Source organism: Corylus avellana, chromosome ca6 (genome assembly GCF_901000735.1).
Source record: "Corylus avellana chromosome ca6, CavTom2PMs-1.0".
Classification (NCBI taxonomy): Eukaryota; Viridiplantae; Streptophyta; class Magnoliopsida; order Fagales; family Betulaceae; genus Corylus; species Corylus avellana.
In genome coordinates this window covers 27,327,161-27,349,501 of record NC_081546.1, presented here as the reverse complement: position 1 = coordinate 27,349,501, position 22,341 = coordinate 27,327,161, and the positions used below count along the sequence as shown (strand labels likewise).

At 36.4% G+C, this 22,341-nt stretch overlaps 2 protein-coding genes across 4 annotated transcripts; both read right to left on the bottom strand.

Moving 5' to 3' along the window:
- Positions 1 to 262: 262 nt before the first annotated feature.
- LOC132185905 (pentatricopeptide repeat-containing protein At4g30825, chloroplastic) lies at positions 263 to 4,965 on the bottom strand. Of its 3 annotated transcripts, XM_059599718.1 has the most exons (4): positions 1,776 to 4,623; positions 1,073 to 1,182; positions 870 to 962; positions 263 to 777 (listed from the first exon to the last, which is right to left on the bottom strand). In XM_059599718.1, exon 1 carries the CDS (start codon positions 4,608 to 4,610, stop codon positions 1,848 to 1,850), a length of 2,763 nt encoding a protein of 920 aa, XP_059455701.1. In that variant the 5' UTR covers positions 4,611 to 4,623; the 3' UTR covers positions 263 to 777; positions 870 to 962; positions 1,073 to 1,182; positions 1,776 to 1,847. The 3 variants fall into 3 exon arrangements, 2 of the variants coding, with proteins under 2 accessions (XP_059455701.1, XP_059455702.1); XM_059599719.1 differs by lacking the exon at positions 870 to 962; XR_009440652.1 differs by lacking the exon at positions 1,776 to 4,623 and adding an exon at positions 4,766 to 4,965 and having other exon boundaries at positions 741 to 962.
- A 6,914-nt stretch (positions 4,966 to 11,879) lies between these two features.
- Positions 11,880 to 21,551, bottom strand: LOC132185907 (lupeol synthase-like). The gene is made up of 18 exons (XM_059599720.1): positions 21,160 to 21,551; positions 17,009 to 17,194; positions 16,824 to 16,913; positions 16,517 to 16,714; positions 16,220 to 16,304; positions 15,916 to 16,082; positions 15,540 to 15,728; positions 15,311 to 15,424; positions 14,955 to 15,074; positions 14,748 to 14,870; positions 14,568 to 14,661; positions 14,351 to 14,415; positions 14,216 to 14,262; positions 13,982 to 14,125; positions 13,411 to 13,588; positions 13,047 to 13,127; positions 12,687 to 12,770; positions 11,880 to 12,248 (listed from the first exon to the last, which is right to left on the bottom strand). The coding sequence occupies exons 1-18, from the start codon at positions 21,352 to 21,354 to the stop codon at positions 12,138 to 12,140; spliced, it is 2,271 nt and encodes a 756-aa protein (XP_059455703.1). The 5' UTR covers positions 21,355 to 21,551; the 3' UTR covers positions 11,880 to 12,137.
- Positions 21,552 to 22,341: the final 790 nt, after the last annotated feature.

The following is a 22,341-nucleotide window of genomic DNA, read 5'->3' as shown; positions in this document are numbered from 1 at the left end:
TTCCTTTCTCAATTCTTCGCATAATCGCCCAAATATGTTTTTCAAGACTATTTATTTTTCGTCTTTCTCGCTCAACCTATTTTCTAGCAATCACGGTTTTCTAACTCAATATCTGGCTTGTTTTGTGTTTTTGCCTTTCTTCTCATATATAATTCTCTCAATTCTCCCTCTCTCTCAGATCTCTCATTCTCGTCTCTCTCAGCATCGCAAGGAAAACTAGAATCTAAAGGAAGAGCAAGATCTGACTTCGCCAAAGAAAAGGTAGATCTATATCCAAAGTTTTTTTTCAATAGATTCATCAGCATAAGTACACTACATTGCACAAAGCGAAATAACACTACATTGCACAAAGCGAAATAGCTGAAGATTTCTACGTATCTGTTTCAACCCATTTTGATTTAAGGGGTAAAAAAAATAATCAACTTAGAATTACAAACACCAATCCTATAATGAATTGCAATAATTTAACTAGATAAAACAAGCAACACTGCCCGGGTACCCAAAAAGTTAAACTCTTGGCACAATCATAGAAAGTTTTGAGCCTTGGTGGCATCTACCCATAAGAAAGGTGCAGCCTCATTTGAGTCCTTTGGTGACATTTTACCTCCCCTTCATTTTTTTGTACCCCTCTTAGTGAAAAAATTTTACCCAGATGCTTGTAATTCTTTATCTTCTTTTACAGCATATGCCAACCAATTTCCTGTACTGCTGCTTGGCTTGGGTGTCAAGAACGGTTTAATTCAGCCGCCTCAACTACATTATCAGCAGATATGCTACCTGAAGAGTCAAAGCAAAAAACTTGTCTTACGCTAGAATCTGCGAAATCATTCAACCTGCACACAAATGTAAAAGCATACTAGGGTATTTACATCAAACAGGGTTATCAACATAAAGTTGAAGAGATCTGATGCCAACTACATTCATATGCATTGACCAGAAACCTCAAAGAATAGAGTTGTACCCTGTTTCAAAAGAGAGTAACAAGAAGTTCTCAGCAATCTAAGGCAGTTTAATTCAGATTCGGCAACAGATTTTTCCTTCTTAATTATTGCATAAAATGCATTGGCAGTACCTCTCGAAAGCTGTTTGAGCTTCAGCTAATATTGGACTATGTAATATTACAACTGTCTGCAAGCAAAACGGAAGGGAACAACATGGACCTACTATCCCATCTACCAGTCCCTGCAGCAGTACCATGCATATGTCAGAAACCAATATAACTGTGCGAAAGAAAAAAAAAAGAAAAAAAGAAAAAGTGTCCTAACGTACAAGCTATAAAGAAAAGAAAAAATCAAAACAATTTCTCAAGGTTCAGGAGAACGGTTGATTCCACAGATAATGTTGAATGCTATGGATTTTTAACATTTGCTACATGTTTAAATCAGTTATCCAGCAACAGTTATCATGACCTAATTGTAAGTGCATTCTATGATTAGAAAAAAAAAAAAATGTCAGTCTAAAAGTACTTCATGATCCTTGTCTAACAGTAACAAGCAGAACAATCTGAGATGCATACTTATAAGAACGCTAAAATGAACCAAACCAGGATAGTAGACGCAGATTTTTGGACATTTCTCAAGTTATATTCAATATAAGTTAAGTAAATGCAGAAGCTGCAATCAGAGGATACGAATGGGAAAAAAAAAAAAAAAAGCCCAGGGTTTGGTCACAAAGTTAGGGCTTTCCTACAAAAATATAACAAAATACAATAGTAGCAGAACGACATGCACAAACATTAAATTTTGAGATGTATTTGAGTAGGATCTCAAACGCACCGGGCCCAGACTGTTTTCAAGTGTAGAGGCTTAACAAGCAACAAACCCTGAAATATTATAACATTAACTCTGTCACCAACCCATCTGCTTCATCCATAAGGACCACTTAACAGCCTCTAAAAATTTATCATTCTTCTGCAGTGTGGTGATCAAATTGATGTAGGTTATCTTATCAGGTTCTATCCCATTTTCTCTCATTTCCTTGACCAAATGTACAGCATCTTCAACCATTCCTGCAATTCCATAAGCCTTGATCAATGTGTTATAGCTGCACAAATCAAGTCCAAGTCCACGCTCTTTTAATTCGGAGAGAACGCCAGTGACTTCAGCTATCCACCCTTGCTCTCCATAGATATTGATCATTATGTTATATGTGTAGTGGTCAGAAGCACATTTTGATTCCTTCATTCTCTGTAAGACGCTTCTAAAGATCTCCATTTGTTTGTCTTTCCCATAAGCATCCAACATACAATTGTAGGCTTCAAGAGAAACTGAAAATCCTTTAAATTGCATCTTTCGAACTGTTGACGACATGTTTTTCAATTTTTTATTTTGGCCATATGCAGCTATAATAGTATTGTAAGAGATCACATCGACCAAGCCTCTTTTCTGGGCCATCCAGAACAACCTTTTAGCTTTAATGAAAAGCTTGGATTTTCCATAAACATTAAGCATGACATTGACGGTAATAGTATTAGGAGAAAACCCTCGCTGAAGCATTTCGTCAAAAATCCTGGAAACCTCATCAACTGGCAGAGCATGAGCACAGCAGTTTATCACACAATTGTACATTTCCTGATCCCAAGTCACTCCATTCTTCATAATGCTATAGTATACGCCTGCCAATTTATCAAGCATGCCACATCGCTGATATATGCGGAGCATATCACGGAACAGATAAATGTCTGGAACAATGTCCCTCTGCTTGTCCATCATGTCTAAAACAGAGCAAGCCTTGCTCAAAGATCCGGCTTTGGTATACATTCTTACAATAATGCTAAAAGCAATCATGTCCAGGGCAATTCCTGCAGATACCAACTTCAGATAAAGTTTCTCAGCTTTGGGGAAGAGACCCATGACACTGTAAATGTCAATCATTGTGCATGAAATGTGCAAGTTTGGCTTGTCATCATGTTTAGGTATCTGAGTGTATATCTTAACAGCGTTCTCAAGATGACCCAACTCTTTGCATGAGCAAATCAACAAATGATACAAGTTATTCTCGAAAAATAGATCCTTCCAGACTTTGTCCCCCAACACTTTTATGGCATCATCCACCAAGCAGTGTTTCACATATGCCATGACCAAAATAGAGCAAGAGGTCTGATTAACAAGAACATGGTCATATAAAGAACCTTTCAATATCAGAGGCACTTTATCAATCCTTCCAGCTCTCTCATATGCCTGCAAAAGAGTTCCAAGGATGGAGGAGCATTGGCATCCCATCTTCAGCATATCATCAAGAGTTTCTAGAGCACCCTCTTCATCCTCATGTCTGGCTTGCAAGTTTATTAGTGTGTACAAGTTAGATGAGTTAGGCTTGTATCCCGACCGCTTGAGCTCCTTCAAATGCCATTCTGCCTCCTTATAATTGTCTGCACGACCCCAACCTTCAATCATGGAACGGTAAGTAGTTTCGTCAGGCTCTAGTCCAACTTCCTGGATGCCCAGAAATACGCGTTGAGCAGCATACATGTTGGATATCTTCCCATACCCAGTTATCAATGTATTGTATGCAACAATATTTGGGGAAAACCCTGCTTCATGCATTGAGATTAATACCAGTTCAGCTTCCTCTAATTTGCCTTGGTGACAGTATGTATTCAGCATTACTAACCAATTCTCCAAATTTAGTACCACTTCATCTTCTCTCATCAAACCAATAACCTCTTCCGCCTTGTCATACAAACGCAAACGGGTAAAAATTGTGATCATCGCTGAGTATGCAGACTGACAAACAATCCCAAAGTTCCTCATTTGGCAAAAAGTAAATTGTGCCTCCTCAACACTCCAACCCTTCTGGTAAAGCCCCATAAGCATCCCAAAGGTAGCAACATTAGGCTGAACCCCATTTTCCAACATCATTCGAAACCACTTTGCACCCAACTCTACCCGCCCCAACTTATAACAAGCATAAATAACAGTATTAAAAACCCGACAATCCAATTCACAACCCAATTTAGAACTTAATTCCCGAACCATCGTCTCTGCTGCATCCCAATCTTCTCTTCTACCAAGCACTCGAAGAACTAAAGAATGAGCCCTTACATTCTGCTCTAACTTCCCATTGCTTCTCATCCACTCAAAGAACACCAGAGTTTTGCTATCACTACTACACTTCTCTAGCCGTTTCAAAATGGCATTACACTGCTCCAAACTCAAGTCTGACCCAATAGCAGAGTAATTAACATCCAATTCACCATCACCCACAAACAAATTCTCTGTTTCTCGTTCACCACCATTCCTTCTGTACCTAAGTTTCAAACCCGCCTCCCTTTTACTCCCGTTCTTTGTACCCTGAAACCTTTTTTCAACTTCGCGTTTTAAATTCTGGTTTTTCTCAATCAAGCTCTCCTTTACCAAACCTTTAGTTGGAGACAAAACAATGTCGCTATCAGCTATATTAGATTCGGTCACTTCAGGCAATTCAGTGTCAAAACGAGAGACCTTAATGTGATTGACCCTAGTCACTGAATTGATTTTACAAGCTCTACTTACATGAAGGTAGCTAAGAATCGAAGAAACCGAGCACAAATTTGAAAGTTGAGCTGGATTTACATTGACCTTCTTTGAATCATATCTATCAAAGGAAATGGAAAGTTTAAGTGAAGCCATGGTTCACAGTGACCTACTTACAAACAGGTTCCGTGCGTCCATCAGTCCCGTGAGCGCTAACGAAGCGTAAGTTCAGCTTGAGAACGTTTGTTTGACAGAAAAGGAAAGCCTAAGAGGGATAGAAAGAGGGAATGTATGTATGATGATAGGCATACCTTGGGGCTTAAGAGATAATGGAGGTTGAAGCAGTGGAGGAAAGTAACCGCTATTAGACGATACTCTGAGGCCTGAGCTGAGTGGAAGTGCCCAAAACAAAGCAAATGCCCAAGTTGGCCGAAAAGGACCAATGATTTTTTCTATGGCTGAAATGATACGTGGGGTCATTGTATCTTTTTGGGTTAATTAATTCTACTCTCTTCACCACGCTCATTTACACTGACTTTTTAAGCGATTTTTTTTAGTGATTGATATTAAAAATCAATTAAAACACGTTAAAAAAGTGATTAATGAGTGTAAATAGTAACAATAGAAACAGAATTCTCTCCAATTCAAATAAATTGGATAAAATATCCAGTTCATTAAAGTTGACGAATATTTTTGTCTTTTCACTTTTTGATGGGACAAAAATATTCATCTACTATAACTAACTGGATATTCTCCAGTTCAAATGAAATGGAGAGAAACCTAATTCACTCATTAAGAACTTGAATAATTTTTTTTTTTTTTTTTAAAAAAAAAAATACATATCAATTTTATAGATTAAATTTATTATAATCTGGACTATGTTGTTTATGTTTGTACTTGTACTTTTTATTGTCTCATGGTTAAATTATAGAGGTTAAATATGGGTTTTATACAATTCTATGATACTTCAATTATTAGTGTCGGGCCTGCTTTTGTCTTTGGTTTGATGTTTTTTTCTTTTTTCATGTGCTAAAAATCTTGTACATAAATTAGTCAAAAGCACCGAACTAAGATCATTTAGAAATTTTTAAAATATTTAGAATTTCTTAGATCCTAAATACTAATAAATGCTTATGTGATAAATACTAGATTTATAAAAATGAGAAATGTTGCCGTGTTAAAATCTCTGTTATTTTATTTGAAATCAATGGTTGAAATTTAAAGAAATCTACAAAATAAAATACCCAAAAATTCTAGCGAATCCACCAGTATTAGTGTATTACCTATTCTTATTTACAGAGGTTCAAAGTGGAACTTGCTTTTCTCCTTTACAAGTTGTAGAGTTTGGAGTTGGGTCTTGAGCTCAAATTGCACTCACATCAAGGCATGACCCAGTTGCTAACTTCATCCATGAGACGCAATTGATGTTAGAGGAACTCTTAGGCCCATAACTCATCTAAACCTCCTTTTCGACTACTGATGGTCGGCTGTGTCGTTCTTTTTCGACCACTGATGGTCGTGTCGGCTACCCTTTCGGGTGTTGTTCCGTTTACGAAATTTTGCTGTTTATTACAGCCTGTTGAAGCACAGTTTTCCAAATGATGATGTGGCACGCCTGCCGAGCTTGAGTTGACCAATACACGAACTATTTGACTACACAACAAAGAAAGGAGAAGGATCGAAGTGACCGGGGGTGAGCTGGCGGGAACACTCTGATGCCTAAGTCAGAATGGAAAGAGAAAGGATATTAGCAACAACTGCGAAGCTGAGATAACAAAAGTTGCGATTACCTTTGCTTTGATAACATGACTTGTATTTATAAGCAATGAGAGAATTTGATATTCCACACAATCAAGAATATTATCCCTTGATATTAGCTGAACAAACATTTAAATGAAGGAACATGTTTGTTAACTGTTCCGTGATTTTAGTGGCCTGAAATCAGGGAATCAACTTTGTAGCTTTTAGGCCGTGCTAAGTTAGTGCGCCCGAGTGGGACTCGGTCGCCTTTGTGATCTTAGATGTCAACTGACGTATCTTCATTGATATGTAGAAGATTTGGATTGTAAATGGATGTGGTAACTTTTGAATAGACAAAATCTTTTATCTGTTAACAGCAGCATCTTCTAGGATATCAGAGTTATTCCCTTTGCCGAGACCTGTATGCCCTGAGTTAGTCTCGGACTTCATGGTCTCAGCTGAGAGGGTCTCAGATTCTGTAGTCTCGGACACGTAGGTCTCGGATTGGGCTTTCTCAGATTGGGCCTGAGGACTGTTGAATACTTAATGGGTTGATCCATGACCCAACAATTACCCCCCAATTTCGATGTTTGTAGAACTACAGAAATTTCATGTCTTTATAGAATGGGTCTACTATCCAAGACCAGCTGTTTTAGGAAAAATCTCGAGACAACCAATGACCATCCGAGCCTTGTCTCCGACGACTAAGGCGGGAAAATTTGAATTTCAAATTTTTGAGCGGTTTCAATTTTCAGATCTTGGTGGGAAAAACTTTTGAATTTCAAATTTCGAGTGGTGTCGATTGGTCTTCCCGAGACGCTGTCGGTTCACTAAACTAGGTGCTCGAGTACTCTTATCGGCGCATTTAATGCGCATACTGCCGAGGCAAGCCTTCAAAAGGTAGTAGACCCTCCTTTTTCCACCTACTTTCTCTACTTCCTGGTCAAGCCCTAGCCTTTTGCTTTTTCTCTGTTCTTTGAGAGCCTTCTTTCTTCCTTTTTCTTATATCATCATGTCTGGCGATGAGGGATCAGGTTCCGATGGCCTTGGCGGCAACACTTATCCAGCTTGCTAGCGGCCGTTGTTAACTAGGGCCGACGAAGCCAGAATCCGGGAGGAGTGTTTTATTCCCAAATTCGTTAAGCTGTGATTTGATGACGAACGGGTAGGTGCTATAGTGCGTTCTGATGCGCGCGAGGTTTGTCTGTATGAGACTATGTTTCATGCTGGTTTTCGACTACCCTTTCCGTCAATAGTGCGAGAATTGTTGAGCTATCTGAACTTGGCTCTACATCAAATCGTGCCCAACGCTTGGAGACTTATCTACGACTGCATGATACTATGGCCTATGGCACTCGGACCGGGACATCACCTTTCTGCCCGAGAATTTTTATGGGTATATTGACTCCAAAAGAACCCGAAGTGCGAGGGCTTATACAATTTCCAGTCTCGACGGGGTAAATTTGTCCATGTAGGTGGCAAGTATTCCAGCAACCACTCGTGGAGAGGAAAGTATTTCTTTGTAACAGGTCAGTGGGAGTTTCACCCTACTGAAGCTGCCCAAGGTCCGACAGTGCCTTGGGAAACAAGCATTCCTACCGGGAATGCCTCTAAATAGCCAATTCTCACCAGTGAAGAACAGCGACGTGTGAACGACGTTTTAAAGTGGACTAGGAAACACGAGAGTTTATTGAACTATTCATCGTTAATGAGTACGGCCTCGGAGGGGATAGGCCTCGTTACCCAAGGAGGGGCTGGTGGGGGTAAGAAGAGGCTTGCTTCCGTGATCACCCGGGATCCTAAGTTTGTTATTTCTGATCCTCCAGCAGCCAACACCCGAGGGACTACCCTGTGGAAGGCCAAGGTCGACAAAGGCAAAGGCAAACTAATCGAATTACCAAAACAGAAGAATTTTCCACTCCGTACCGGTGGGATCTTAAAAATAGGTGAGGGAGTGGCCCAACCCGCTGCTCTGCAATTCCGAACCACGGGTCCGTTGAAGATGGATACAAGGGCTAAGAAACTCACCACTCCTCCTCGGGTAGCCAAGACTTTGCGCTTGGTAGATGAGCCCGAAGAGCCTGAGGCCCCTCAACCGAAAAAGAGGAAACTAGTAAAAGTGGCAGAAGCAACGATGTGGGATCAATTCACCAGCTTGTTGGCTGCCAGGCGAAAGGCCGGTCCTGGACCTATGGTAAAACCAATAGCAGAGGTCGAAGCCTTCCTTGCGAATGAACCTGTCTCGGTGCGACCGTTAAACGCCACTCCCTTGGCCTCGACCGGAGCTGTGGTTGGGACTGCAATCCCCAATGAATCTCTATTGCTCGAACCTCTGGGCTCCAATATCCAACATATCTTTGATGAGGTAGAGTTTGAGGAACATTCAGATAGCTTCGTAAGGATGGTGCGTGAAAAGACCGAGGGCCCTATGGTAGCTGCCGAGGGAACTCGACCTCTCTCCCCTATTGTTAAGGCGGAATCGGAAGCCCGAGCTTCAAAACCTGCAACGGCTCGGCCGCCATCACCCTCACATGCCAAGAAGGCTGATGTTGCCGAGAGGGCCTCGGCACGTGAGAGAGCGTCTTCTGCCGAGACCTTATCTTCTTCTGTCTCGCCTATAAGACCTCAGGGGGTGGACTGGACTGTCGGCGGGCACCTTGCAGAGTTCAGTGGTGACCTGAAGGGCAACCCTTTCTTAGCATTGGTGGATCTGATTCCGCACGAGAGCCTTACAATGGAACGTGACATATCTGCTCAAGGCATGACGGAGCAGATGATTTTTTTCCAACTTATTGTAAGTATAATATCTTTCTCCTTCTTTTTCCTTATATTTACATACTGATAAAATCCTTGTTACAGGGTATCATGAGATTGCTGGTCTTGTATTGTTACTTCTGGAAGGTAGCTAAGGACTCGACCCTTAAGACAAACAGCCTCAAAGATATAGTTACTGATCTAGAAGCCGAAAATGCCAGGCTGAAGGAGATAGTGGCTAAACAAGACGAAGAGTTGCTGCTCTCTGGTCAACAACAGTCAATAATGCAAGCCGAGACTTCCGAGGCAGCTGCGGCTCAGGAAAGGGCTGAGTCTAAGGTCACTGAGTTATCGGCGGAGGTTGAAAGTCTCCGAGTTGAAATAAACCAACTCTAGGAGGACAATTCTATTATAAAAGAAGACCTGAACCAGTTGGAAGAGGCACACACTGGGGTCTCGGATCAGCTGAAATTAGCTCAGGATGAAATCTTGGAACAGAAAGCCTTGGTGGTGAAGACAAATGAAGCCAAGGTGGTTGCCGAGGAGAAACTCAAGTTCTTCAAAGGCAAGTACGTCCAGGTGAGGGCTTAGCTGAAGGAGGCCAAAACCCGAGCTGCCAATTATTTTTGTCAACTGTCCTTTGCTTCATGGGTTCGGAATTCTGCCTGGGCCGACAAACTTATCCTGGGCTTCGAAACTTTTAGGGCTTAGGCTAAGGACTCGACCCGGAAGAATACACATATGTTCCTTTTGGGGCAGGTCCTCTAATGTGCCTAGCAAAACAGTATGCTAGAGTGATTGTTCTTGGCTTCCTCCATTATGCAGTGAAAATGTTCAAATGGGCACCAATTCTTCCAAATGAGAAAATTAAAATCAAGTCGGCCCCAGTTCCAGCAAAAGGTTTCCCAGTTTGGCTTTCTCCTCTCCAGAATTAGTAAGGGTTTTCTGATATGATTTCATTTGATTTATTTCTTCTATTTGTATCGATATTTTTGTCCTTGTAATGTGTACTTAATTTGTTGTTTAACTTTAAGTTGCTATTAACTTAGTTTCTAATTAGCTTAGTTGCAATTTAGCATGCCATGAATGTGGTTGTATCACCACCAACCGTATCTTGAATAGCTGTGCTCATAGGAGCATGACGCCGTTTGGCAACCCTTTTCCATCCCTTCAACACTATTCACGCCTTTTTTTTCCCCCAAAAAAAATTAACATAAAAACATTTTCATATTTTCATTTTTTATATCACATCAGTTAGTACTTTTTATTATTATTCAAATAAAAAAATCATTATAAACAAATTTTTTTCACTTTTCCATACCAAACATTCTTACTTTTTATTCATATTAAGTAATCCACGTTAGCTACATTAGCAAAGGGAAAAGGGTTTGCCAAACACTCTCCTAACTTATGGCAAGGAAGATGGCCATGCCCCCTCTCCCAACCTAATATTTTTTAAACAGTAATTTAATTGATGATTTTAAAAGTCACCTAAAGAAGTGCGATATTAAGTTTGAAGAAGTGGGAGTGTGTTTAGTATTACCCATTTTTAAAACCGTTGATCTATACTTGTATGGATTTTTATTTGGAGAATTGGTTATTATCAAAGTTTATTACGAATATAATTTATCTATATTCTTGATGGGTTTTTACATGGAAAGTTAAAGCTACAAGCATTTTGCAAGTATATCTCTGATTTGTGATATTTGATGTCTTTGTGGCATAACGGTGACCTTGGATAAATTTATTGTAAAAATATTTCTATGGGAATTTTGTTTGTTCACAATAATTTGGAATATGAAACATTAATTAGTTTGTTTAAACTTACAAATCCCCTAAACCCATTAATTACCTATGCTCATCCTTATTTCTTGTAAATTTTTCAGAATTAGCAGGTGGTTCCTCAAGTTGATCAGATACTCAGGTAGCTAAATGTGGGAGGGAGTTGTTGGAGTCTAATTAGAGTTAGAGGTTTCAATAAGTGTGTTGTAGTGTTTGCTTTTGTTTAATTAGTTGGAATGTGAGACAATTGAAGTTATAGTTTTTAAATATTAATGAACCCAGACTATGCTGCTGCATGGGGGAATATATTTTAGAGACGTTTATGGATTTTTGATTTATGGTATTTGATAGTTACTGAGTACTTTAATGAAGAAGTGTGTTTTATTATTAAGTTTTGTTGGGTTATTTATTTATCTCAAATTGCGGTTTACAAATAATTTGGTGGTATGAATCATTGATTTTTAGTTGAAATAGAGTGGAAGAAGAAAATATTTCAAATAAGTGTAAAATCAGGTCTAAGTTGATGCAATGTGCATTATGAGTAACGCGTGTCATTATAAAATTGGATCTAAAACGTGGCTCACTAACGGAATCTACCAAGATTTTGTACATATATAAGTTAATAATTAAGACTTATTTGTTATTTTTGCATACCACATGAAGTTTATTGCAAATCCGTGTAGCCACAGAGATTGATTTTGCTTCTTTTTTTTTCCTCAAAGAAAATTACCTCCTTCTTTGCGTCTTATAAACTGAATGACCTCTCAAAGAGAAAAAGAGAACACAAAAACTTTTTTTTTTTTGGGAAGAAAGGCATAGTTTAAAATATCGAAAGTGTCAAATCACTACTTATCTCAAAAGATAACATACACTATTTTAATTGAAATGAGAAATTAATTTGTAGAGTTAAGATTCAAATTCAAAAGTACCTCAGCACTAATATCATGGTAAATCACCACTTATCTATATATTTAAATTGATAAAAAATAATTTCGATTATTTAGTTAATACTTTAATAAAAGTAACTATATTATAGGTGCTTTATTTGAAAGTTGAATATGCAAAGATATTGATGCAACATGGTCCACATGAAAAATTTAGAAGAGAAACAAAAAGATAAAAACTTGAAAAAAAAACTATAAGGTTTATATTGAATGATATTGCACATTTAACACTCACATATATTAATATATATTATATTGCATTACATGATTGAGTTGCTGTTTGTCTCACGTCAAACTAATTATGACATAATTTACATCTTTCAAGAAGTAGAGAATTTTCTGCATTTATTTGGTAACTTGCATGAAAGTTATACATATGTATTATTGGAGAGACCATTCTCTTTCAAGCTAAATTGGGCTCATGAAGTTCAACATGCAATCATTTGCTTACGCATTCAGGCTATCATGCAAATAGAACTCGCCTCCGATATTCTCCAAGAGCCCATATCGGGAAAATGTTTCTATATGATGAGTAGTTTAGTATGCAGTTTCTCATAAATACTCCAGTGATTTCCTGTTGCCAATAGCCATCGATCATATATATATACCATGCTTGAAAAAAATAAATTAATAAGTAAAAAATGATTTTGATAAAGAAGAAAAGGAAAAAAGAAAAAAGAAAAAGACCAACTTGCATACACTTAAATGGACAAAATTTTCCTTCAAATTGGATTCAAAGAAATGCCACTCTTCACACCTATTTATCACATTCAATTTACACCAACTAAAGTTAAGTGTTTTAAGTGGCTTTTCAGGTAAGTCATTTAAAGAAAATGAAAGCTATTTAAAATATGTCAGTGTGAAGAGTATCATTACTCATTAAATTGACACGTTTTCAAAAGCACGTGAGAATCATTGCTAATTTAAAGACATTTTAATTTAATAGCATGGACCGTAGAAAAACTTTGTGAACTTATCTAAATGTGTTGGATTCTAAATAGACATGAATTACCTGTTGAGGGAAGTCACCATCTTCCATCTGTGAATTGATTAATACTCTTACTCCACGATGAATTGGTGTTGGGTCTATCTGGGCCTAAGGTTGTGAAAACATCCAAAATCAACATATGTGTATGTTTGTATTTCCTAAAAGTTGAATATCTAAGCTTCATACTTTCTTGACTTTATTTGTGTAAATGATCTTAATTTTTCTGTTCATATGCATGCATGCATGTAGAGTTTTTTGGTAATATTTTTTCTTTCTATAACGAAATATTATTACATTCTTTGGTCTTCTTATGCAACATTAGCAATGCTATGTTATAGTGCAGTGCAAATAGTTGACTATTTGAAGAGAAAATGATGCACCGACCTGCCCAGCCTCAATGAGGGACAACAAGGCCCACGCGGTTTGGACTAAATTTGCACGATTGCCTTCTATATTCGTCCAAACCTATTTCACAAAAAAACAAACTTGAGTTCTTTCTTTTCATTCTCCAATTTTTTTATTTTTATTTTTCATATGGTTTGGTAGTATACATATTTATAATTGGATGAGATTCTCAACAATCTTGTTGTCTCACTTGTCAGCAATTCAGACTCGCTCTTATAGGACCCATCTGTCTGAACAGGTTTTGGGCAACTCGTTCCTTGTTCAGACAAATGAACTCTATAAAAACTTTCTTATATTTGTTGCCCGAGAATCTAAATTCAAATTGAAATGATCTGTTCCATACCTTGTTTTGGCTTGATAGGTAACTTTCTCCCCAACCACCATTAGGTAGCTGTTTTGATAGCAAAAATTCACAAGCTTTGCGCAATGCAGGACAATTTTTGTAGCTTCTTCCACAGGCTGCCAGTGCCCCTACAGCAAACCATGTACCATAGGTGTAGCAAATCCCCCAATAACCATACCTGTAAAAATGATCTTTTATCCTTCAATAATACTTAATATAGGTTAAAATATTTATTAAATTATTCAATTCCTATACAGTAATGCTATTTAATAGAATGTGATGTGACTGTAATAAAACTTGATGATTTAGTACGTAGTAAAAATTAGCCTTTATATCAGATCGTGTAATGTGACTGTAATAAAACTTGATGATTTAGTACGTAGTAAAAATTAGCCTTTATATCAGATCGTGTATATATATATATATATATATATATAACTAATGACTGCTTTTCACTGTCACCATCATCCCAAGTGTATGGAGACAACTGAATGATCATGATTCAACTTGATATTAAAGCAAATTCTGAGTTTTGAACATTGTCTCCAAATTTAATATAGAGCTAAATTACCATGATCCATCAAGTTCTTGGACGTCTTCAATGTATTGAATTCCCCTGGAAATGCTACTGTCTATCTCTGTCCTCCGGTGCTTGGGATAGAGCTTCCTAAAGAGTACCAGAGCTTGAACTGCAGATGAAGTGCACTCTACGTACCTATAAAGTGCATGACACAACCTTGTTGTTAGGAAGCAAATATGAGCAAAACCTTTGTATATATACGTTGTTGTGTTGAAGATTTCTTACTCTCTCTCAATAAGGGTATCTTCAAAGAACTCTGTGGGGTTGAACTTCTGAGAAATTAGATACAAAAAATTATGTTAACTAGTGCAGGGTATATAAAAGAAGAAGATTTTTAATTGTCAAGCTTTGAGAAGTTACCTCCAACCAAGCATATGCTCTTTGAGTCTCCCATGCTGGGAAGCCACCATTATTACTCTGAAGTGGCAATTGAAAGAATTTCAATTATTCATGTGAAGCATTTGGGAAAGCTTAATCATGATGAAGTTTCAGAAGTGAAACCAAACAACATTTTATGCATCCTTAATTTCTAACTGAGTCAAAAATAGAATTTGAAAGGTTGACTTGTTACTTGTAGAGAGAATGACTTGACTTGTAGAGAAAGAATGGTGCTGTATCTCCATTTTTTCCCCAACAAGGTCCGGAGGCATTTGTGAGAACAAGATTGCAACCTGCAAAAGAGAAGGTTTTGCCAAATGTCAGATTCTGCTTTGAAACAAATTTTTGGAAATTTATTTTGATAGAGTTGAGTGATTACCTTCAGCCCTTCAGCAGTGCAGTCAGAGACTTGCCAGCCATGGTCCTGCATGGAAAATGTCCATGCTCCTTTGCTTATGTGGCGATACATAGCTTTGAAGTCCCCAGAAGCGTTTTCTAGGACCTAGAAAATAACATGATTATTATGTTAAAGCACATTATCTTTGGAAAAACAATGTATGGAGTATATCATATATATATTTCTGACCTGTGAAGCCTTTACAAATTCATGTGCTTTACGAAGGGTTGACCAATACTCTTCGTTTAGATTACAAGAGAGAATTGCTTGAATAGCAAAACCCGCATCCCACATCTGAGAGCCGAAACTCTACATCAGATAAACCAAGCATCATTTATTACTACATTTCAAAATAAAATATTTGATTTTAAATGGACCAAGATTTTGCAGGCTTAACTTTTGGGTAAATGCTTCAATATGTTTCTGGATGTGATAATTAATTGGTTTGTTCTTGTTCCACATAAGACCATGTTAAAACATTTTATTTTCTGATTTATTCTCTTCTTTAGTCTAGATGAAAGGCAAGGGGTGATAATATATAGAACCTGAATTTTTAAGCCATCTTCAGCAACCCAATAGTTGTCTGGAATCCTGCCTAGATGAAGCTTGTATGCCTCCCCATTTGGATCTTCAGCCCAACAGGCAATCAAACATAGTACCTGTAATAAAAATAACCATGCATGAAAATTCAGTTCATTGATGAAAATATCAAATACTTAATATATATATATATATATTGACTGTATCTGCAACCCTAGCACACTAGTTTTTGACCTTTTCAACGCTTCCAATGCAAAGGTATCTGCTGTTCTCATCCTCATAATGCACATGACCAATTGCAGCTTTGAGTGCTTTCTCTCTCATCATTGAAAATGGCCAATAGCTCAGGATAGGCTCGACTACATGGTGAAGAAATCCCCATAGAATATCTTGTATGAGGGGATGCGTATAGTAGAGATCCTCCTAAATTAGCAACATGGGTGAGTTTTATGTATGAATTAACTTCACCAGGAATCTTCACAATTGCTTGTGTAATTTGAATATGTACGGTGATAATGATATATTGTCTTGGCTGAACACATTTTTGCAAAAACCTTGTGCAGAGGCTTCTGATAAAAAAGAAATGTAGAAGGATTAAGATTCAACAAACCTTTGCAATTGTATTCCGGGCTTTATTCCAGTTAATTTGATGGTAAGCCTCATTATATAACTCTTGTCTTAGTGATTGAATCAATCCAGTGATTGGACCAACAAACCTCTTCCCATATAAATAAGACATTGGCATGTAAACCAAGCGACAATAGCATAACATTTTGCCTGCATTTCATGTAACGAACACCTTGAGTATTAGATACATGCACCAAGGCAAACTCTTTGATACACACACCTTTAGTAGTATATATATATCTTGTTATGTGCTTTCCAACAAAAAGATGTACGTGAGTGGAAAAAACCTGGATGCATGGGGAAGATTTTAGGAAGAAGCCAGAACTCTGGGGGTAGTGGATTGCAGCCTGACCACTCATACACTCCCAATACCTTCACATGAGATGAGACATTTGAGTTTTCACTTGACAGATAACTCAATGAGACTACTTTACATCACAAGTTCATGAATCACAATATGCTAAAGATTATATATTACAGTTGAAAGTAAATATGCTTCCATCATTCTCGTTAGGTGTTGTGTTAGCTAATTTGTCAAAACTAACATATGGTAATGGTTTTGACTTTCAAATGTTCATATATACCGTGACCCAAAACTTTCCCCATGAAGGAATAGCCACTAAACCACCATGGTCAAGGATCCATTTCCGGCCTCTAGCCATTGCCCCATCTTCACCATCTTCAGGTCCCTCTCCAAGTATTCTCAAGGCAATGTAGCTCAATGCTGACCCAAACATTGTGCTGTGACCCTCTATATGGAAGCCCCAACCTCCATCTTCGTTCTATCCAACAAATACACAAGTTTAAAAATGAGCCAACTTTTTAGTTTTCTAGCTAGGACTTCAAAGATACAAACTTATTTTCAAAAGAGAATAAAATTAAGAATAAAACCTGATGATTATATAAGTATCGAATAATTTCCTTCTGGTGTGCTGGTGAAAATATAGCATTGAGGCCTCCAGTGATGTATAATGCCATTACCTGCATATCATAATAATATGAAATTAAGTTAGATTTAAGAAACAAGAATATAGATGCACATATATTTGTATGTAGAATGGTGAGAAAAAAAATACAAAGGGTTGCAGGAAAAACAAGGGGCCAGCAGATTCAGTAGGCCAGTGGCCATCATGGGCTTGAATGGAGGAATAAAAGCTCAGTGCTCTTCTCATTGTAGTAACCACTGCTTCCTCTGTTATCACCTCTGTTTCTTTTACTTCCACGGGCGCTGGAATTGGTGGACATGGGTTCTCCTTCCTAAGCTGTGAGTTTTCCATATCAAACAGAGAAATGTTCGACTGAAAAATAAGTCAAAAGTCCTCACAATTGAAATTTTCTAGATTCTAACACAAATCACAACCATATGATCATAATATTGAAGCATTTTGTTGGTTAATAACACGGTATGACCTTAGCCTGGTACTAAAATTATTCTAATCATTGATATTGTGGTAAATATTTAAATGTCTTCATAAAAACTTGAGTGTTGGAAAGGGTACTGCATTTTTCTACAAATCCATTACATTTATTATGTTAGCCATTAAACAATAAATTTATTTACCTGTAAAATTTGACTTGTTAATTTAATTATATGGTGGCGTACATGGTAAATATCATGTGAATTGTCATGTTAGTTTGTAAATGAGTATAGTAAAAACTAGGAGAAAATGCAATTTACCCCTCTGAAGTTTCAGGGGTCTTTTAATTTTAACCCCAAAGTTCAAAAATTGACAATTTACCCCCTTGAAGTTTCAAAATTGGCAATTTGAACCCTCCGTTTAATTTTTCCGTCAAAATGGACGGAAATCTATGAAATTACATCATTACCCTCAGGCTTTTTTTAAAAAAAATTTCCATCCAATTTAACGGAAAAATTAAACGGAAGGTTTAAATTGCCAATTTTTTAACTTTGGGGTTAAAATTGAAAAACTCCTGAAACTTCAGGGGGCAAACTATATTTTCCCCTAAAAACTATAGCACCCTAAACGTTTTCCTAAAAAACATAACAACAGATGAGAGAGAGATTATTTCACTCAGCCTTAAATTTGGGCCTAATTATCATAGGTCCAAACAATTGATCAGGGCCTCTGTGATGAAAACGAAAATGGGATTTGAATTTTTTTTTTATTTTTTTTTTTAATTACAATATTCCCTAAAACTACCATCACATTATCAATGTCTCCCCTCTTAAACTATTGATTGAGTCAATGTTGAAATTAATTCCAAGTATGGAGAGGTAGAGTTTTTCGACTTTTAAGAGTTTCCTATGTTTCTCAAACATTCGAATTGGATATCAAATGCTCAATGACAAACATTCGCATTGGATCTTGAACGCTCGATGGCGAATGCTCGAATTGAATCTTTAACGATAGAAGTTGGATTCTGAACGTTCGATGTTGGATTCCGAACATTCAATACATATCTGGAATTTATTTTAAGAAACCTCATCTCTTTGGACACACATGGTAGGCTCTAAATAGGACCTTCCATCCCTTAAGCCCTATTTTCACCCTTTTGAGCTAAGAGAGCCCTAGAGCGAATGAGTGAGAGAGATGTATAGAGTGAGAAGGAGCTTTCTTGTGGTTTATTCTTCAAAGGAGTTAACTTCTTCAACTTAATCTTGTGTGCCCACAAGTACGGCCATATCTTGTTGTTATTCGCATGATTAGCTTCTATTAATGTTGTTTTGGTGGATTAGACAACCTTGACGTGTAGATCTAGGTTTTGGGTTGAATATTGTAGGGTTGTTCTAAGTTTTAACATGTGATTAATGATGGCTAGTCACTTAATGGTTATGGACGTATTTTGTTGTGCATTGCGGTATTATTATGGTTTAGAACTGTGTTAAGTGTTTTAAAAGAGCCTTAAGTCATGTTAGAATAGGCAAAGCTTGGACCTTTTTAGAGAATGAAGATTCTGCGCGATTTTCGAATGTCAAACGATCAAGGCTGAATGATCGAGGGGTTAACCGAATGTTTGATGATCAGATATAATGAGCATTTTGCCCATAGTTTCGATTTAAGGGTATTTCCATCTAGATTGGAGACTAATAATAAATCCTTTCATAGATTTGGAAGTTGGAGACTGTCCAAGTGATTATTCGATGGAAAACCAAGACCAATGTGAGTAAAAATCACATAGATACTTGTTATTTGAATTCTTACATGAGACGATTATTTTATGTATGAAATGCGCATATTTACAACTTACACGAAATATATTTTAGAAGGATGTGAAATCCACTTTTGGGAAATGATTGATGAATAATGAAAGGTTGAAATATGTGGATTTTGTAAATACATGCACGTAAAAGATGTGAATAATTGCATTGTCTGACGACCAAGCATGAGGATGTATTTGGATGATCTTTGAGTCCGAATCATGGTTGGTAGCTATGATGGAGGATGGTAGTACGCAGTTGGGTTGTATATCCTTGAGATTTCATTATATGTAGTATTTGATATTGAGGATTTCTTTCGTTTTGGATAATCGTTATTATCTTTGTCTATCGATTTCCTTATGACTATTAGATTTCGTTTGTAATATTTTGCTTTTGACTTGATGTTCAGTTTTAAACCGAAACTCTAGATATTATCTATGTTTATGACTTGGTGCTTTTAGTTTCACTACGGTAGTTTTTTAACAAGTTATGAATATTGACTCTCTTCTTGTACGATAAGCAATAAGACTTTTGTTGTATGTTCTCTCATGAGAGCACTATGTTTTCGTGTGTTCCGATTTCTCATCCAAATGGAAGTGGGGTGACATGTCGGGGAATCAATTATCAATTAATTTTTTCTTGGGGCATTACACTGGAGCTGTAATACAGAACATTTCCTCTTTTATATATATATATATATATATATATATATATAATGGTAAAAATTATATTTTTATCTCACAATGATGATGTGGCAGTCCCAACATCATCATTGATTGGACTACTCTTTGTTAATAAATAAATAAATAAGAGTTGGTTGGAACTGCTACTTCAACATTGTTAAATAGTTGTAGGATAAAAATATAGTATATAAACTTCTCAATTTTACTTCCTGAACTTTTAATTTGTTACAATCTATTTCCTTCCATTAGTTTCTGGACATTAAAAATGATAAAATAATATTTATACCTCTCAATTTTTTATAAAATTTAAAATTAAATATTAAAAAAAATAAAGCTATAAAAAAAAAAAAAGAAAAAGGACCCACATTGGGCCACAACCCTTGTGACCCAGGTGGGCCACTAGTGACCACGGCGGGTCTCGGCTAAAGACCCGCCATGGGTAAGTAGACCCACTCTGGGATCATGACCGCGACCTAGTGTGGGTCATGGCCTAACCCACGGTTGGGTCTGGCTGTGACCCAACCAGGGTCTACTTACCCATGGCCATGGGTTAGAAGACAAAAAATAAAAAATAAAAAATAAAAAAAAAATCGAAAGTTGAAGGGTAATTTGGTCTTTTAAATCATTTCCGTTAGGGGTTAATGTCAAAAATTGAAGGAGAGGGTAGATTGCATCAAATTAAAAGTTCGAGAGGTAAAATTGAGAGTTTTTAAAATTTGGAAGATCTTTTCAAATCGTTTGATAGTTTAAGGATAGTTTGTAATGTTTTCCCAACATTTAATTATTCAAAATTTCTACTTTAGCTAATATCATGTTAAGCCATTATTCATCGCAAAAACTTAAGTTAACAATAAATATAATTATTTAATTAATATTCTAACACTTTTTTCTTATCACGTAATGTATGATCTCAAATTCTTTTTAAATAAGTGAGACCCAACCGATAAAATATTTAATTATTCAAAATTTCTACTGTTAAACTATTATTCGTTAACAATAAATAATAATAAATTTAATTATTAATTTAATTAATATTTAATATGCTTTTTATATATGTACATGAGAAAAAAGAGGAGAGAGAGAGAGAGAGTGAGATATATATATATATATCAGCAAAAATAAATATAATTATTTAATTAATATTCTAACATTTTTTTCTTATCACGTAATGTATGATCTCAAATTCTTTTTGAACAAGTGAAACCTAACGAGTAAAATATTTAATTATTCAAAATTTCTACTATTAAACTATTATTCGTTAACAATAAATAATAATAAATTTAATCATTAATTTAATTAATATTTAATATGCTTTATAAATATACATGAGAAAGAAGAGACGTCAAAGATATATATATATATATATATAGGCAAAGGTATTAACCTGCATCCTCATCAAAAGATCAGCGCTCTGTTTCAGCCGAAACCGATTTTTCTTGAACTCGTGGCGGGCCTTCTCAACTTGAGCACGTTCGTCGGGAGTGCCGGCATTAGGGTCGAATTCCCAGTGTTGCCGGCCGATGAAATTGTTTCCGGTGACCAGCCCTGGCCCTCCTTCGGCTATCTTCAACTTCCACATCCTCTATGATATAACAAATAACCGAAACTACTACTACTCAGACAATATATATATATATATATATATAATGCCAGGAACAACAATAATTATGTATCAAACTCAGTAATAAATAATACTATGGTGAACCTTGATTTCAGAATAAATGATACTATGGTGAACCTTAATAATTTTGTAAAAGGCTAAAAAATAAATAAATCAATGGGATGGATTTCTTATCAATTGGAAAAGTCAGCATGAATTGACAGGGACTCAGAGAGAGCATGCAAGACATTTAACTAGTGAGTAATGATCAATCAAACGTTCGGGCAGTGGTTGACAATAAACCAAACGGGTAGTAGTTGAAAATAAACCAAACGGGTAGTACTTGAAATTAAACCAAATGGAGACGTGGCTGAAAAACATTTAATCAATATTTGATACTTGTCCCCATAAAAGAAATGCAAACAATAAGGGGGTGTTTGGCAAAAGGGATGGCTTAAACACTGTAGTTGATGTAGATTGATGTGAAAAAAAGTAAGAATGTTTGGTATAAAAAAAAATGAAAAAGTAGTATGGAAAAGTGAAAAAGTTTTGTTTTGTAGTGATTTTTTTATTTGAATAATAATAAAAAGTGAATGATTTGATATTAAAAGTGAAAAAGTTAGAATGTTTTGATGTTAATTTTTTTGAGAAATAATGATGATCAGTGTTTGAGCCAACCCCATCCCCATTACCAAACAAAGCCTAATTATGTATCAAACTCAGTAATAAATAATAATATGGTGAACCTTGATTTCAGAAAATGTTTGAGCCTCTTTATTTCTTTTCAATTAAAAACTGTAAAAGGCTAAAAAATAAATAAATCAATGGGATGGATTTCTTATCAATTGGAAAAGTCAGCATGAAATGACAGGGACTCAGAGAGAGCATGCAAGACATTTAGGCCTGGTTTGGGAAGCAAGATTTTCCAACTCAATCTCAAATTTTTTTCTAAATTCATGTTTGGCA